Raw genomic sequence first — 17031 nt, forward strand, 5'->3', positions numbered from 1 at the left:
CTCAGGTCATGATCCTCCCATCCAAGTACTAACCAGGCCCGACCCTGCTTAGCTTCCGAGATCAGACGAGATCGGGCGCGTTCAGGGTGGTATGGCCGTAGACAGGTCATGATCCTAATGTCCTGGAATCGAGCCCCACATCGGGCTCTCTGTTCAGCGGGGAGCCTGCTTCCTCCTCTCTCTCTTTGCCTACCTCTCTGCCTACTTGTGATCTCTATCAAATAAATAAATAAAATCTTTAAAAAAAAAAAAAAGAATAAGAGCAGGGACTATAAAATAGAATACTAGTAGGGTCAACTTCATCATGCCATGGGGAGGCATGAGTTAATGTTGCAAAGTGTGGTAATGAACAGTATTAAGACAAAGGACACTTTGGAGTCAGACTGGCCTTGGGAAATTCACTTCATCTCTCCAAACTTCAGTTTCTTGTCTGTAAAATGGGCACAGGGACTCTAAACTCATCAGTTTTGTCTAATTTAAAGGTCTTGAGAGACCCTAAATTAGGACTTGAGATGTGAGATTCGGCTACTGAGGCTTTCAAATGTCCTGTCCCCTCAGCTGTGCCTCGTCATCCCTCTACACCACTGAGCCCCTACCTCCTCCTCTTCATCCCTCTCCATAAAGTCTGGTCTGCCCAGCCTATGGCTGCCAATCCTCAGAACACTCCCTCCATTCCTCCACAATTCCAGCCTGTCCGAACAGCAGCTGCTGGTCCTCAGAATAATCAATTCCTCTATTCTCATTTCCAAAACCAGCTGTACCATTCCCATAAAAAACCTGGAAGGCCTTCTTCAAACAAGCAGTCCCTTTGCTCCCTCACAGCCTTCTGCCGGACGCTAAGGAAGCTTCTCCTGCGCTCTGGTGGATTTTCTTTCGCAACATAAAGCACAACAGTGAAACAGGGAGCGCCTGGTCCATTTGAACAGACTTATTATTACTGGGGCAGGTGAAGCCTCCCTGTATACATGGAGCCTCACGCCTTTCCTCGCTTCTCAGGAGCAACCCCAGTCTGAATTGTGCACTTATTTTTAAATTATTATCTAGTCCAGTATTTTCATTCATAGTTTTACTACTATACAGTCTTGAACTATATATAAATGATGTGCTTCTACAACTTTTTCTCATTTGATACGCTGGCATTTACCCTAATCCATAACTAAATCACTCTCTTCCCTGCTGAATAAAGTTCTAACCCATGAAGTGCCATAATTTTCTTTCTCTGGTCACTGGCTATTAACACTGTTTCTGGGTTTTCTTCCACCAAAAACAGTCCTGATGGGAACATTTCTGAGGCACTGAAGCTACTGAAGCTTAAGCTTGGGGTCCCTGCCCCAAGCTCACCCAAGCTCACTCTGCCTACAGCCAGAGAACTCTCCATCCCCAGACCCCCTCCCTTAGATCCCCGACCACGTCCAGACGCCCCCTCACACGTCCCAGAGCCAGATGACCTCAAAGTTCTGTCCCCCCAATCCTAGCCACAACACTTGCTCCAGAATCCACCCTCATATCTGCCAGCCCACATCCGGGTCCCCTCCCTAAGGCCCGGGCATGCTGGCAAACAAAGGACTCCCCACCCCAGGGCCTGACCCCTCCCACACACAACTCCACCCACACTTGGGCCTCTTTCCACATCCAAACCCCTCTCTGTTGTCCTTCAGTGTCCCTATGCCCCCAGTTCCAGGCCTCTCCCTCACACACCTCCAGGCGGTCTTTGCCCAGGTCCCAAGCCTTCCACCCCAAGTCTGATCCCCCCCAAGCTCTGGCCACAACCCTGCTTCCAGGCCTCCCATACTCTGTGGCCCCACATCCATATCTCCTCCCCTCCACTGGACTTTCCCCAATGTCTACGCACACCCCACCCTACCCCTCACTCGACCCCCTCATCTCTCCACTCCCCCCAACCCCGTGGCCAGACCTCCTTCACACACTGTCCAGGCTCCACACTGATCCCAACCTCACTCTCCATGGCTCTCATCTCCCGCCCCTGCCCCCTCCTCACATACACACACACTCCCGGGGCCCCTTGCAAGGCCTCTGGAGGTTTAGCGGAAGCAGTGTAACATGAAGACTGGTCAATGCACAGGAAAACATGAGATGTCCTGTATTTTGACTGCTCGTGAATAAAAAACACTCCATAGAGGTTTTCCCTAATTTAACAGCACCCAAAACTTTTAGAAGACATTAGCAGTGATAAATTGTAAAGCCAAAAGCAAATTTTCTAAATTATCAGTAAAAATATTTTTTTTTAAAGATTTTATTTATTTATTTGACAGAGAGAGGTCACAAGTAGGCGGAGAGGCAGGCAGATAGAGAGAGAGAGGGAAGCAGGCTCCCTGCTGAGCAGAGAGCCTGACACGGGACTTGATCCCAGGACCCTGAGATCATGACCTGAGCCAAAGGCAGCGGCTTACCCCACTGAGCCACCCAGGTGCCCAGCAAAAATATTTTTAGATGAGTGGATTAATCACAGCTGGGGTCCTGGGTGTCTCAGTCAGTTAAGGATCTGCCTTCCGTTCAGGTCATGATCTCAGGGTCCTGGGATCTGGACCCCTATGGGGCTCCCTGCTAAACAGAAAGTCTTCTTCTCCCTCTCCTTCTACCCCTCCCCCTGTTCATGCATGCTCTTTCTCTCTCCCTCTCTTTCTCAAATAAATAATAAATAAATAAATAAATAAACCAAAAAAAAGTGGGTTAATCACCCCTAGAAGGGGCAGCTATCTTCCATTTTTTCTCATAGGAATTATTCTAATTTAAAATACTCTAATTTGGGGCACCTGAGTGGCTCAGTGGGTTAAAGCCTCTGCCTTCGGTTCAGGTAATGATCCCAGGGTCCTAGGATCGAGCCCCCCATCGGGCTCTCTGCTCAGCAGGGAGCCTGCTTCCTCCTCTCTCTCTGCCTCTCTGCCTACTTGTAATCTCTGTCTGTCAAATAAATAAGTAAACCTTTAAAAAAATAAATAAATAATAAAAATTTAAAAATAAATAAAATACTCTAATTTAAAACATTCACAATCAGGGGGTGCCTGGGTGACTTAGATGGTTAAACATTTGCTTTTGGCTCAGGTCATGATCCTGGGGTCCTGGGATCAAGCCCAGAATCAGAGTTCGGCTCCCTGCTCCATGGAAAGTCTGCTTCTTCCTCTGCCTGCAGCTCCCCTTGCTTGTGTTCTTTCTCTCTTTCTCTCAAATATATAAATAAAATATTTTTTACAAAAATATTCAAAATCACTATCAAATGAAGTAGTGGCTATGATTATGCAATGCTACCAGTAAAATCAATATTTTGACAGGCAATTAATTTTAAAATGTGTTATATTAAAAATTTTGTTGTCAGCTTTTTTAAACTTGCAATTGCTTTGCTTTGTCATTTTAAACAAAAAAATAAACCTTCAGGGCGCCTGGGTGGCTCAGTGGGTTAAGCCGCTGCCTTTGGCTCAGGTCATGATCTCAGGGTCCTGGGATGGAGTCCCACATCGGGCTCTCTGCTCAGCAAGGAGCCTGCTTCCTCCTCTCTCTCTGCCTGCCTGTCTACTTGTGATCTCTCTCTCTCTCTCTCTGTCAAATAAATTAAAAATCTTTAAAAAAAAATTTTTTTTTTTTTTAAATAAACCTTCAGGGATGCCTGGCTGGCTCAGTCGGTAGAACATGACACTCCATCTCGGGGTTATAGGTTTGAGCCCCACCACAGGTATATAAATTAGTTAAAAATAAAATCTTAACTATATATTACATATTTTATTATTTTGTTTATTCTATATTTATAAATTTATATTATATACAGTATATATATATATATATTACATACACATATATACTTGTGTGTGTGTGTATATACACCTAAACTTTCACACAAACAGTATGTTCATAATTTTGTGTTCTCCTCCTAGGGAGAACTTCCGGCATTGCGTGGCTTCAGCTTCCACTTCCAGGATCTGCCCATGGGGTTCCTCTAGGGCAGGTGTGTCTGTTCTCTAAGGGACATATCTGGGGGATCACCGCTGGGCACCAGGCTCACAGAAATTCAGTTTTCAGAAGTAATATTGTTTTTCAAGACAGGTATACCCCTTTAGAAATGGAACTGAGAACTTCTAGGCTTCTAGGTCTGGGCACAGTGGTACCCCACAGTGGTACCCCACTGTGCCCAGACCTAGAAGCCTAGAAGGTCTCTGTCACGGTGGATGAAAGGGTAGAATATAGCAAACCCCACCCACCTCTAGCAGCAAAACTGGTTCTCCAAGGGCGTGTAGTGGAAGGAATGGCTACAAGCCCTCACTGTGGAAAATCCCAATGTTGATCATTAGAAGTTAATATATTAATATTTTACTAGTTTATTAAGAACTTGAAGGTAAGTAATAGCTCTCAAGACTTTGTACATCAACCCACAAGGCATTTTATTTTACATTACAGGAAAAAAGTTAAAATTGCTACTCAATTTTTATACTATGATTTATTTCCTATTGCTTACTAAACTTCAGTTTCTCAATAGTTCTTTTTAGTTCGGTAAACATTGCTTGGAGGAACTTGTTATTCTCTTTTGTAGTCTGATTAGAGTAGAACATAACACTAACTCCCTTTGTGTACTAGTCAAACTGCAGAGCGAATGACAGCAAAACGTTGCAGGGTTTTAAAATTAGCTAATGCAGTGGAGACAACAAAGACTTTGTCCAGCTTTGATTGTATTTGAATTAAGATTTCAAGCGGCCACAAATTCAATGCGTCCTTTAACTTGACAAGCTTCTAGAAACTATTGACATTCATAATCAACATTCTGTGCTAACACAGAACTAAAACCAGCTTCATGCAGGCCCTTTCCAATCATACTGCCTTTGGTCTCTCGAACCACCATTTTTACTTCTTTATTCTTTTTAAAGATTTTATTTATTTGAGAGAGACAGAGAGAGCTCAAATTGGGGAAGCTGCAGAGAAAGCAGCAGACTCCCCACTGAGCAGGGAGCCTGACGAGGGGCTCAATCCCAGGACCCCGAGAACACTACCTGAGCTGAAGGCAGACCCTTCAACTGACTGAGCCACCCAGGCGCCCCTTTAACTACCATTTTTTATCTTTCAACTTTAACAGTGCCAGTAAAAACGTTCTTTTATTCTATTATTGCCAACAACTAAGTCATTTTCCTTAAAAGACACTTATTATAACATATATAGAGATTGTTAAAAAAAATTCAACTGAGTAAATTTTAAAGATCTTATTTATTGGCTTTATTCAATGACTCGTGAATCTGGCAACATCCCATCTAGCAGACAGAAGGGAGCTCTGAGGCACTGTATAAAATGAAAGACTTTCATAGGCAGAAAGGAGCAGGAACAAAGACATTATACTAGCAAAAAGTGGACTGGCTGTGACAGGGTCATTTTCCTTTAGGAGATGGCAGAGGTCTATGAGGCAGATTACCCGTTTAGTGCCAGTCAGGTAGTTCCTGATTGACTGCTTTAAGATTCCATTTTGGAAAGTGTCAAAACTATAATTAAATTAAATCTAAATTTGGTGATGAGGGACCTAGCATAAGTGACTCCATTTTGGGGCCTGTTGTCTTGTTTTAACGAGATAAACAGATTTGATGGAAGAGACATTTTTTGGAATGAGAGTCACTAGCTTTAAATAAAAAACCCTTTTTGTGGGACGCCTGGGTGGCTCAGACGGTTGAGGGTCTGCCTTCGGCTCGGGTCATGGTTCCTGGGTCCTGGGATCAAGTCCCACATTGGGCTCCCTGCTCAGCCAGGAGCCTGCTTCTCCCACTGCCTGCTCTGCCTGCTGCTCCTCCTGCTTGTGCTCTCTGACAAATAAATAAATAGAATCTTAAAAAAAAAAAAAAAAGCAAAAACCTTTTTTTGTAAATTATGCTCTAACCTAAAATCTGGGCATATGTTTGACTTCCTTGGCTCAATTCAACCAGGAAAAAAAAATGGCAAAGGAAAATTTGACTGTGGCATACAAATGTTTTAAATCTATGTTTCTATCATTGACCAATTCTGACCTCCCAGTCTAAGAAAGCTGTCTCTCCCCCATCATTCTCTACATCTCAGCTGCTTTCTGTGTCTTCACTGCACCTGTCCATGAGTACTTGAAATACTGTACCATCTATTTCTTTTTCCAACTCATTGCCCTCACCGTGATGTCAGTCACTCGAGGCAGGGGCTTTGCATTGCCTAGTTCAGGGCCCCCAGTTCCTGGAACTGGGGTGAGAATCAAAATTTATGTTTATCAATAGATATCAAATTAATTATATTAGAATGGAAATTATATTAGAATGAAAAGTTGTAAAACCAAACTGTAATATATGTTATCTTTTCTTTCTTTTTTTTTTTCTTTTTTAGTACATAAACTCTACCCCCAAGGTGGGCCTTGAACTCATGACCTCTAAGATCAAGAGTCTCGGGGAGCCTGTGTGGCTCAGTGGGTTAAGCCTCTGCCTTCTGCTCAGGTCGTGATCTCTGGGTCCTGGGATAGAGCCCCACATCAGGCTCTCTGCTCAGCAGGGAGCCTGTTTCCCCCACTCTCTCTCCGCCTGCCTCTCTGCCTCCTTGTAATCTCTGTCTGTCAAATAAATAAATAAAATATTTAAAAAAGAAAAAAGATCAAGAGTCTCATGCTCTACCAACTGAGCCAGCCAGGAACCTCTCTAACTTATAAATTATTTTTTTTTAAGATTTTATCTATTTATTTGACAGAGACACAGCAAGAGAGAAAATAGAAGCAGAGGGAGCGGGAGAGGGAGAAGCAGGTTTCCTGCTGAGCAGGAAGCCCAATGTGGGGCCCAGGACCCCAGGATCATGACCTGAGCTGAAGGCAGATGCTTAATGACTAAGCCACCCATGCACCCAACTTATAACTTATTTTAAAAACCCTGGCACACACATACATGTATAGTGATACCAACTTTTTGACAACTGGGCCCCTAGTGAAAATAAAAAGTACACTTAGAATTCAACTCTTGATCTCAGGGTTGTGGGTTCGAGCTGCACATTGGACACAGAAATTACTTCAAAAAAATGTTTTTAATAGCTAAATATTATTACCTGCATAAAAATCACACACACACACACACACACACACACATACCCCCAAAGAGAAATATATATATATAAAATATATTATATATATATACAAACACACACACACACACACACACACATACATATACATATATATATATATATATATATATATTTTTTTTTTTTTTTTAACGATGTATTTTAGGGGCATCTGGGTGGATCAGTCATTAGGCCTTTGCCTTCCACTCGGGTCATAATCCCAGGGTCCTGGGATCAAGCCCTGAGGCAGGCTCCCTGCTCCAAAGGAAGCCTGCTTCTCCCTCCCTCCCACTCCCCCTGCTTCTACTCTGTCAAATAAATAATTTTCTAAAAAATTAAGATGTATTTTGACAGGACACACACACACACACACACACAAATGTGCAGAGGGGGAGGGGCAAAAGGAGAGGATGAGAAAGAATTTCAAGCAAACTCCTCACTGAGCACAGGCCCAACACAGGGTTCCATCCCATGACTCACTAGATCATGGCCTGAGCAGAAACCTAGAGCTAGACATTCAACCAACTCAGCCATCCAAGTGCCCTGAACTCTATATTTTAAATAGAGTAATTGCTTGGTAGGTAAATCGTTTCTCAACAGAGCTGTTTTAAATAATATTAAAAATAAATCACGCGCACAGCTTAGTGTGGAGAGTGGTGGTTAAGAGCCAGCTCTAGAGCTGTGTGGCCCAGAGCTTCACTTAATGATCCAACTCATTTTCCCATCCTGAAATCAGGCGGTGAATCTTCTCTAGATAGGCTGTTCTTAGGATAACATGAGTTAATACACGGAAAGTGCTGGAAAACAGCCTGCCAGGTAGCAAGCACTCACTTAGGCTGCTCTAGTGGAGGAAGCTGCAGTCACCAGAGTGAGAAGTGTTAGTGCCCTTGAAGGGTCCTAGCCTGAGGAGCAGGTGCATCAATAGAGAACTCCTTATGTGCTTAGTGGTGGCCTGTGTGGCCAGGTGGATAAGCAGGTGACCTAAGAGAGGGAACTCTGAAATATATTGGGGGGGGGGGGGTGTTAAACAGTGTAAGATTCTTCTTCTTTTCTTTCTTTCTTTTTTTTTTTTTTTTTTTAAGATTTTACTTATTTATTTGAGAGAGAAAGCAGGGAGGAGGGACAGGGGACTCTGATCCTTGTACCCTGGTATCATTACCTGAGCTGAAGGCACTTAACCAACCTAGCTACCCAGGTGGCCCTTAAGTAATCTCTACACCCTACGTGGGGCTCGAACTCACAACCCCAAGATCAACAGTACTACCGACTGAGACAGCCAGGCACCCGGGAATAGTTGTTTTGGAAGTTGCCTGTCAAGTACCCCTAGGAAGTGAAGAGGGCGCGTGTCCACGAGATACTTCAATTACAAGGTCGAGAGCTGAGAAATCTGGTTCACGAGAGGCACACATAGCACAACTATGCTTAGGGCCCTGTGGGTGAGAGGAAAGCTTTACTGAGGTCTAACAAAAACAACAAAAAGTCAAGAAGTGACGTCGCCTGACCTCAGTTCAGTGAACAGTTTCCGCCTCTCTCCTTCCGCATTAGGGCTTCTGCCTCATATCTCGCCCTTGTGTGAAGGCCTCCCCAAGTCCAAGGTCCCTTGCCGGCTTTCTGGCCTCACTCCAAGCAGCTCACCGCCTCCTGCCCGTTCCCCATGCGGCCCTGCTCTTGGCTTCCTCCTCCCTGGCCTGCTCTGGACTCAGCAGCTGTGCTGTCCCTTCACCTCAGCTATCCTTCACAGCCTCTAGAGTCCCAGTTACCGATGACCACGACTTCCCGAAAACCGTGACAATCACGGTTGCACGAACTAACAAGAGACGCACAAAGACTCTGGCAAGATTTAAAACGAGTCACGACCTTCACAGGGCAAACAGCAACCTGTGTGGCTGCGCATGCGTAACAAGGCGACTACTTGACAAACCCGTTGTTTGACCGGAGCAGCCAATCCGCGCGAGGAGGAACCACAGAAAGGCCCCGCCCACACAGCCTGGGTCTTCGCCCCACAGGCGGCTTCACCCGCGGCCCCGCCTCAACAGCCATATCTTAGTGCTGACTGGCTGGAAGCCACCACGGTTCTATTCCGATTGGCTGTTTCTTGGTCCTATGCGCAAAGGTGGTAACGGATGGCCGCTAGAAAGGGGCCTCCTAGAGGCGGAGGAATCATTTCTGGAGGCCGCAGTCGGACTAAGAGAGTTAGACTCTTATACAGTCCTAAGGGGAGTGGCTACCATCGAGACCCATAGACCTCTCTTCGTGAGACGACCTACCTCTCATCGTTTCCGTGTCCTCTCTTCCAGAAGGCCCTTGGAATCCGCAGTGAAGCCCCCCTCCTTCTGTCTTACTAACGCGCAAGAGTGGGCCAAAGGCCTAACAGTGAGCCCTCAGACAGTGGCTACCCTTCAGATGGCCGCCCTCCTCCTCCTCCACCCGCTACCCTCCTCTCACAGGCTGCCTCATTCTCTCCCACTCCTCTCCCGCATCATCAAAGGGAGTGAGCTCCAGATCTGCGTGACCCCAGATAGGAGCCCAGCTCTCTGAACTCACCTGGGGGACCTGGGGGAAAATGCAGAGAGAGGGGAAGGAGAGCTGAGGGACTCCTGAGGGAGACAGCACAGGAGGTGGGTCCAGGTGGGAATTCAGTATCTATTTCTCACAGGGATGAAACATTGGAGACAACTGGGAGAAGCCTCAGAGATCAGAGATAACCTCTCACACCTCATGAATGCGGTCTTCTCCCTCCTCTACCAAACCCCGTCAAAATAGACAGTCTCAGCCTTCTACTGATGCTGACATTCAGTCCCTCTTGGAAGGTAGGAAAAAAACACATTATGTTCCCACTATGTGCTAGGCAAGATAACTACTACTTCCCTTTCATTTTACCTCTGGTCCTTCTTAGATAATTCCTGTTTTATTACCTTTTCTCGGGAAGGTTAATGGCTTTGAGGATGCATCTCTGGTTTTCACAGAGCAATACTGGTGCTTGCAGAAGGGGAGAAGCACAGTTCGGGAGTGTGAGGAGGTGTGGCAGTGATTGACATGAGCAGAGGTGGGATCCTGGGCATCAGTGCTGATTTTCAGGTGGACACGCTTGGCAACAGACTTACCGTCTTCCACACAAGGTCCTTTATATCCTTTGCAACACTGACTCCAGAAGGGGAAGAAAGAGTTCAGACTGGATCTTTGCATTTTCTCCCTCTCAACTTTTAATACCTCCAGGCTGTCACTTGCACCTGCCAAAGTCTGGCTCTCCTTCACCCACTCTTTCCAGCCTTCCATCACCCCAAGGCTTGATTTCCCTGTAAGTCTCAGTGCCTCTTACCCAGATCTCCCATCTGGAAGGTAAGAAATCAGATTCATGGGACATCTGGGCGGTTTAGTCGGTTAAGCATCCACCTTCAGCTCAGGTCATGATCCCAGAGTCCCAAGATTGAGCCCCACATCGGGCTCCCTCCTCATCGGGAAGTCTGCTTCTCCCTCTGTTCCTCACCCTGCTCATGTTCCCTATCTCTTTCTTCCAAATAAATAAATAAAATCTTACAAATAAATAACATCTTAAAAGGAAAGAAGGAAGAAAGGAATGGAGGAAGGAAGAAAAGAAATCAGACCCAAATGGACGGCTCCAGAGATTCTGACGAGGAATGCATATCCAAGAAGCAGGGCAAGCGACCAGCCCTCCTTGAAAGTGATTTCCTGAAAGCAGCCTTCACTGCCAGTCCAGCCTCTCAGGAATTATACTTTGAGAGAGCGAGCAGTTGTTCATCCTAAACACTCCTAATGAATGAAAAGGACAGGTTAGTAAACACTTCTTAATATGCCAAACATTTAAAGGTTTCAACAACCAGTTTCATGACCACGTGTAAGTACTGATTTTAATATCTAAAAAGATAAATGCACTAGCCTGGGAATTGACTTCCCACCACTTCCAGCAGGGAAGGCATTGCTGCCTGCCACTGAGTGAATGGTCAGCCTTTGAGGCCTCTCCAAGAGGGGATAGACAAGCTCTTCAGCTGTTCTGCACGAACACCTATGGCCAGTTTGGGCAAATGGAAGAGATGAGGCAGTGACTTACCATTGCGCTTGCAGAAGTCACACACAGGTAGTTGGGCTCTCTCTTGCTGGTTCTGCGCCAGGCTCAACCTATCCCCTACCTTGGACCAGTGTCAAGACCACGAGGCTCAGGTGAAGTTCTCTTTCTACCTGTTACAGATGATGCTATCTCACAGGGATGTGGAAGGGAGTGGAGGATGCCTGACTAAGGACAGAAGCTGCAGGGCAGAGCAAAGGTGCTAGGGCCTTCTGGAGAAGTGGATCTGAGGTCCTTTCCATGCTTCCTGGAAACCTCCAAAAGCAAAGAGGGCCCTTTTTGCGAATGCCTGCTTCATGGCTGCTGCTTCCTCACTGTGACCTGACAGGGCAGAACACTGCTGAAGGGTTTAATCACTTGAGCTAAGACCCCCTTCCTCCATGAAGGCACAATGTGACCTTGAGCAAGACCTTTCTCTTCTCTAGAATGTGGTTTCTCTGTCGGTGGGGGGAGGGGGGCTCTCTATTGAAGACCCCCTTTCTCTTATGCTGCAGATCTCTCTGGGCATCCAACAGGGCCTTCCGAGCTCCAGTTACAGTGAGCCGAGCAGCACAATCTGATGTCATCGTCCCCACAAACATTCAGAGTAGGCTCGGTCATGGTTCCTACTTTATGGATGAATAAATAGGAAGAGGGTAAATTAGTTGCTCAAGTGCACATAGCAAGTAACTAACAGAGCCTGGATTTCACTTCCAAGTATGTGCAATTAATGGTTCTGAATCTTGAGGTTGACGAACTTTCCTCGCACTAGACCTAGGAGGCATTCATTCCACAAATACATATTGAGGGCTGATCATGGAGCAGGCCCATACCCCCGCAGAACCTACGCCGCAAACCTCAAAGGTCAGTCCTGTCATTATTCCATTTTAGAGGAGAGGGAACTGGGGTTCGGAATGATAAAGGAGGTACCTGAGCTTACCCAGTGAGCAAACGGGAGGCTGGGCTTCAATTCTAGCTCTTCTTGGCCCCAGAGCCCCTGGACTTGAACTTTTGAAGACAGGGGGCACCGTGGAAGGTTTTCATGAGAAGGTGGAACATGTTCGTACCAGGAATACCCACTCCCTTCCTACTCACCCTTCCTCCCCACCCTGCCTTTCAAGGTTTTGTTTTGCCTCCTCATCCCCAGGACTGGGAGCCTCTGGTGGCTTCTTGTCCTCACTGACTCAACAATCCAATCAAAACTGATTTACTAATGTCCATGACTGGCCATTGGGAATAAGGGAACGAACAGCCCTGACCTCAGCTGATTACCATCCAGTGATAAAAGCAGCAAAGAGGAACTGGGGAGGAGGGACAGCAGAAGGGAGAAGCCAGAGCTCATCCAGGCCAAGAGCATGTGGTGGAGTGAGGGGCGAAAGGGGGGTTTGGCCAACAGCCCGTGAGGCAGGTATGGGGGTCCACAGAGGAAAGCAGCCCACTATTCAGCCTGGAGCTGGCAGTCCTCCTCCTGGCACCGCCCCTCCCCCACACTCTGTGGAGCAGGCAGGAAACCAGGGCCTGGGCCAGGCTGGTTTCTCATCTTAGCCATCAGTTTCCCTGGGCTTAAGTGGGTGTCAGGGCCTGGTCAGATGGTGGGCAATTCTGAAGGAAGCCATCAACCCCAGCCGTCCCCCTCAGTAAACACCCAGTCCAGGGAAAAGCAATGGGACCACTGAGCAAATGGAGCCTCAAGGCCAGTCCCTGACTCCTTGACTCAGTTGTCCCCCAGACACCCCACACAGCAGTCCTTGAACCCCGGCTGCTGGCACAAGAACCCAGAAACAGCGTATCCCCCTTCCAGCAACCCTCTGGACCCCTCTAAATGAGCTAAAGAAGCTGAAAGTCCACTTTCTCCTCAAGAAAATTCTCACCACCTTAGCCTCTGATGGCCCCGGCGCCCCCAGGAGCTCAGCTCTGCACTGGGTGTGGCAGGGCAAACTGTCTCAAGAGCTCACAGGGTTGGGGTGGGGGGTGGGAGGAGTGGAGAAGGAGCTCCTGGAATCTCAAGGAATCTGACCAGTTCTCTCCTGCCTACAGGTATTGTTGCCCTGGGCGGAGCTGTTGGGTTTAAAGAGCTGGAACCCACCTGGGCTGAACCCAGCCCCAGCAGCCTCTCCAGATCTGCGCCCGGCTCTCAGGTGAGCAAGTGTCTGGCTAGGACTTCAGGGCTGCTGGGCGGAAGGGTGGCAGAAGAAGGGTGAGGGTGGAGAGTGGTACCAGTCTGAGGAAGGGGTGGTGGGTGCCTGGGTAGTCTCAGTAACAGGGTGCATTTTTGAGGGTTTTGAGCATCAGAGGCCGTTGGCTCTGTGACCACTGTCATACAGAGAGCAGGATAGGGGTGGGAGGAAACAGGAGCCGGCCTCTGGCTAAGGAATCCCAGGGTGGTGAGAAGGGTGAGTCCAAAGGAGGGCCAGCTTCAGAGACTGCTAAAAGTCGACAAACTTCCACATTCAGAAGCTGGACATTACTAGTCCCTCCCATCTAGGGCAAAAGGACCTATGTATGTATGTTTGTATGTATGTATCTATTTATATATCAACTTTTATTAAGCGATTCATGAATCAGGCAGCATCCCATTTAGCAAGTATGGAGGGCTGTGTATTTCTTCATTGTAACACGTTTCATTACTTACTGTGTGCTAGGCATTATTCTTGGGCTTCACATAGAGTAATGCATTTAATTCGATCATAACTGTATGCAGTTGCTATTGATTGTCCTCATTTTACAGGACACTGAAGCACCGAGAGGTGAAGCAAGCCACTGAGTCACACAGCTGTTAGGTGGGTTTGAGGGGATTAGAGTTACAGATAAGAATGGGGGCTTCAGTTTGCAAAAGCTGACAGTCCCTAAGCTTGCCTGCAGCTAACTACATGCAGAGAGCTGGAAGGGGTTTTATCTTGAGGAAACAGCCACCCTAGTTACTAGTACTTAGGACATGAATGGTTCCCACCCCGGGGGAAAGAAAGGAGCAATGTTCCTTCCACCCACTAGGCAGTTTCCTGCTGTGGGATTTGGGGCTGCCTTGGAGCAGGATCCCTGGCTGGGGCTGGAGTGGGAGGCCCTCACATGCTTCCACTACCACCTTTCCCCTCCTCAGCTGCCTGTTTCTCTGCGGCTCAACCCGGGTGTGCTCGCCCTTTGCAGAGACTATCTTGGAATTCATCCTGATATCGCCCGAGGCCCAGACCTTTGGGAACAATAGCTCAGGGTACCTAGCCTTTTGGAGTGGGGGTAAGGAACCAAAGCCTGAGTTAGAACAGTAGCCCTGCTCCTCTGACCTAGAGTCAGGCTTCTGATTAAAGACTTTAACAAAGAATTTAACAAATCACTTACTAGGTGTGAGCATTGTTCGAAGTACTTAACTAGTATTAACTCAATCCAGGTAACTCCACTGGGCATTTACTATTATCATCTCTAGATGAGGAAACTGAAATCAGTAACTTTCCTAAGCCCACCTCATAAACTAAGTGCACCCTTGGGATCTATGCCCTAGGCACTGTGAATCTGGGGCAGGTCCTGGCTATCTGACCCCATCCCGCCCCCCTCCCCTGCAGTCCTGCTCTGCAGCCATATCATGAACAGAGTGACCCGGGGCCTTCTCCTCACACTGGCAGGTGAGTCCTCCCAGAAATGAACCTGCTACCACTCACCCTCCCCACAAGGCAGAGAAAACCAGGGCAGCATCTCCCAAAGGGGGCCTGATGTTGAACAAATGTTTTTTCACTTAAACTGTCCATTTAAAGAGTGACACTAGGAGATAATAGTACAGGGAGGAAGAGGATATTGCAAAAATTGTCCTAAATAATTGAATGTTGGAAAACAGTAACCATCTGTTGGCATAAAGAGAGAAGCATTCCCTGTTCCCTGTAGGGCATTAGCCAGGATCTCTGTAGGAAGCTGCTCAGAAGAGGGTAAAAAGATACCAACACAGCATGCATTTCAGATGCAAGAAATAGCAGGAAGCCTGAGAAATGGCAAGAAGGGCTGGGGGGTGGGAGGAACAGCTATGGGGTGAAAGACAAAATCCCAGGACTATCTGGGGCCGGGGAAGGTATGAGGGTCCAGGACCCAGGAGGCTGGTCTGGGCTGAGGACATGCCTGCTGCTTCCTTTTGAGACCAGTGTCATGAATTAATACCTGATCCCTCCTTTTCCCACCCAGGCCTGCCTGCCTTAGAAGCCAATGACCTGGTTGGTGAGTGAGGCCCCAGACTGCCCTGCTCCCACTGCCCCACATTTTCCCTCTAAGACCCCACATCCTGGTTCTGGTCCTTATTGGTTTTTTTTTTTTTTTTTCCCCCACCCCCTTTCCTGCAGATAAAGACAGTCCCTTCTACTATGGTAAGAGCTGATCTCCCTCATCCCCCACCCCTGCCTTTGCCTATCCTGGACCTCTTTGCTAGAGCTTGGTGAGGGCTATTGAGGAAAGGGGCTGGACTGGGGATTACAGAGTCGGAATGGTCTATGAAAAGAGCGAGAGGGCAATATGCAGCATGAGCTTTGGGAGAACTTCATTCCAGCAAGGAGGGAAGGTACCCACAGGATATTTAGGAAGATTTCTGGGGAAAGGGCTGGAGGCTTTTGAGCCCCCAGGTATCTCATCTTCCACTCTCTCACTTGCCTTCCCCAGCATGGTCTCCTTGTTGCCCGACAGCCCGCAGCAGCTTTCCTCTTCCTCTGTCCGCCACTGTCTCCAGTGTTCTACACACTCTTCCTCTCCCTCCAGCCTCAGCACAAATGCCACCTTTCAGAAAAGACTTCCTTGATCAAAAAAGCTTCCAACCCCCTTATTTTTTTTGTGCTCTTCTGCTTACTTTTTCTTCCTCATGCTTCCCTATCTTTTTACTGGCTTGTCTTTCCTGTTGCCTGAAATGTAAGTGCAAATGCATGAGCAGGGGACAAGCAGGTGATCAGATGTGTGTTTTGAGTGAGCGAGTGGAGTGGAGCCAGGCTCGTGCCAGCTCACTCTCTGCTCCCCCAGACTGGGAAAGCCTGCAGCTGGGCGGCATGATTTTTGGAGGGCTCCTGTGCATCGCTGGAATCTTGATAGCCCTAAGTGAGTGGTCGGGCCACGGGGCTGGGCATGGTGGAGGGTGTGGGGTGGCCCAGGTGCCCCAGGTTCTTTGCACCTACCAACTTTTCCTCTCACAGGTGGAAAATGCAAATGCAAGTACAATCAGAAGCACAGGTGAGACCGGGCCCCTATTGTATGCCCTGGGAGCAGAGCATACCTCTTTTGGGGTAACATCCTGTAATTTAGAGCAAGAGGACAGCCCCTGGGTTGCATCCTGGGCTTGCAGTGAGATTTGTTATTCATGGATTATCAACCCTGAAGTGCCCCAAATCAGGGAAAGCTATAACCCTTGTTATTGTTTAAAGTGACAATGGAAGAATAGCAAGGAAGTGTGTGTGCCCCCCCTAGGGAGGGAGCACCCGGTGTCTTCCTGGGGGATAAAGGACAGAAGGACTGGGAATGCTAATTTGATGTGCTCCTTTCTCAGCCCCTTACCTGAGAAAGCCATTCCACTCATCACTCCAGGTAAGATGGGCTTCTTTGGTGTCTTTGAGAAGCTTCCAGGCACTCAGGCAGGGTGGCCATAGTATTTGAGCATTATCAAATGCCTTGTGTAAGGCTGGCCAAGCCAGCCCAGTCTGGGGGTTTCTGGAGGCTGAGAGGATTGTCTTTGTAGTGACCATGTCACAAGGACCTGACTCCCATTCTCTCCTCAGGCTCTGCCAGTACCTGCTGAGCACAGGACCAGCTTCATGGCACTCTTGGTACTGGCTCCGATGCTGTTCCTTCCCCACGTGGTGGCCCTACGCTCCATGATGGCCTTTCCCCCCCACAGTGGGCCCTTAGTCTCCCTTCTGATCAGAAGGCTGTCCAAAGCTTATTTCTAAATTAAACTGTCTCACCCCTCC

General features: G+C 47.6%; 1 protein-coding gene and 1 long non-coding RNA gene across 6 annotated transcripts; both read left to right on the top strand.

Annotated features, from left to right (window-relative positions):
• Positions 1-8593: 8593 nt before the first annotated feature.
• LOC131828691 (uncharacterized) lies at positions 8594-10611 on the top strand. Its single transcript, XR_009352541.1, has 3 exons — positions 8594-9420; positions 9704-9857; positions 10014-10611. It is a non-coding gene; the product is annotated as an uncharacterized LOC131828691 (long non-coding RNA).
• A 679-nt stretch (positions 10612-11290) lies between these two features.
• Positions 11291-17031, top strand: FXYD4 (FXYD domain containing ion transport regulator 4). 5 transcript variants are annotated; one of them, XM_059169567.1, is made up of 11 exons: positions 11316-11974; positions 13148-13248; positions 13839-13890; positions 14208-14318; positions 14604-14724; positions 15272-15304; positions 15427-15450; positions 16091-16165; positions 16261-16297; positions 16611-16648; positions 16840-17031. In XM_059169567.1, exons 5-11 carry the CDS (start codon positions 14685-14687, stop codon positions 16857-16859), a joined length of 267 nt encoding a protein of 88 aa, XP_059025550.1. In that variant the 5' UTR covers positions 11316-11974; positions 13148-13248; positions 13839-13890; positions 14208-14318; positions 14604-14684; the 3' UTR covers positions 16860-17031. The 5 variants fall into 5 exon arrangements, with proteins under 5 accessions (XP_059025552.1, XP_059025549.1, XP_059025550.1 ...); XM_059169566.1 differs by lacking the exon at positions 14208-14318 and having other exon boundaries at positions 11301-11974; positions 14665-14724; XM_059169564.1 differs by lacking the exon at positions 14208-14318 and having other exon boundaries at positions 11323-11974.

This window comes from Mustela lutreola, chromosome 4 (assembly GCF_030435805.1).
Source record: "Mustela lutreola isolate mMusLut2 chromosome 4, mMusLut2.pri, whole genome shotgun sequence".
Classification (NCBI taxonomy): Eukaryota; Metazoa; Chordata; class Mammalia; order Carnivora; family Mustelidae; genus Mustela; species Mustela lutreola.

What these genes read in the sequence shown, in the direction of transcription:
- FXYD4 (XM_059169569.1), top strand. Translation starts at nt 14,685, where the DNA reads ATGAACAGAGTGACCCGGGGCCTTCTCCTCACACTGGCAG. An exon ending in TGGAATCTTGATAGCCCTAA is followed by an intron (nt 16,166 to 16,260) that starts GTGAGTGGTCGG and finishes TTCCTCTCACAG; the next exon opens with GTGGAAAATGCAAATGCAAG. An exon ending in CATTCCACTCATCACTCCAG is followed by an intron (nt 16,649 to 16,839) that starts GTAAGATGGGCT and finishes TTCTCTCCTCAG; the next exon opens with GCTCTGCCAGTACCTGCTGA.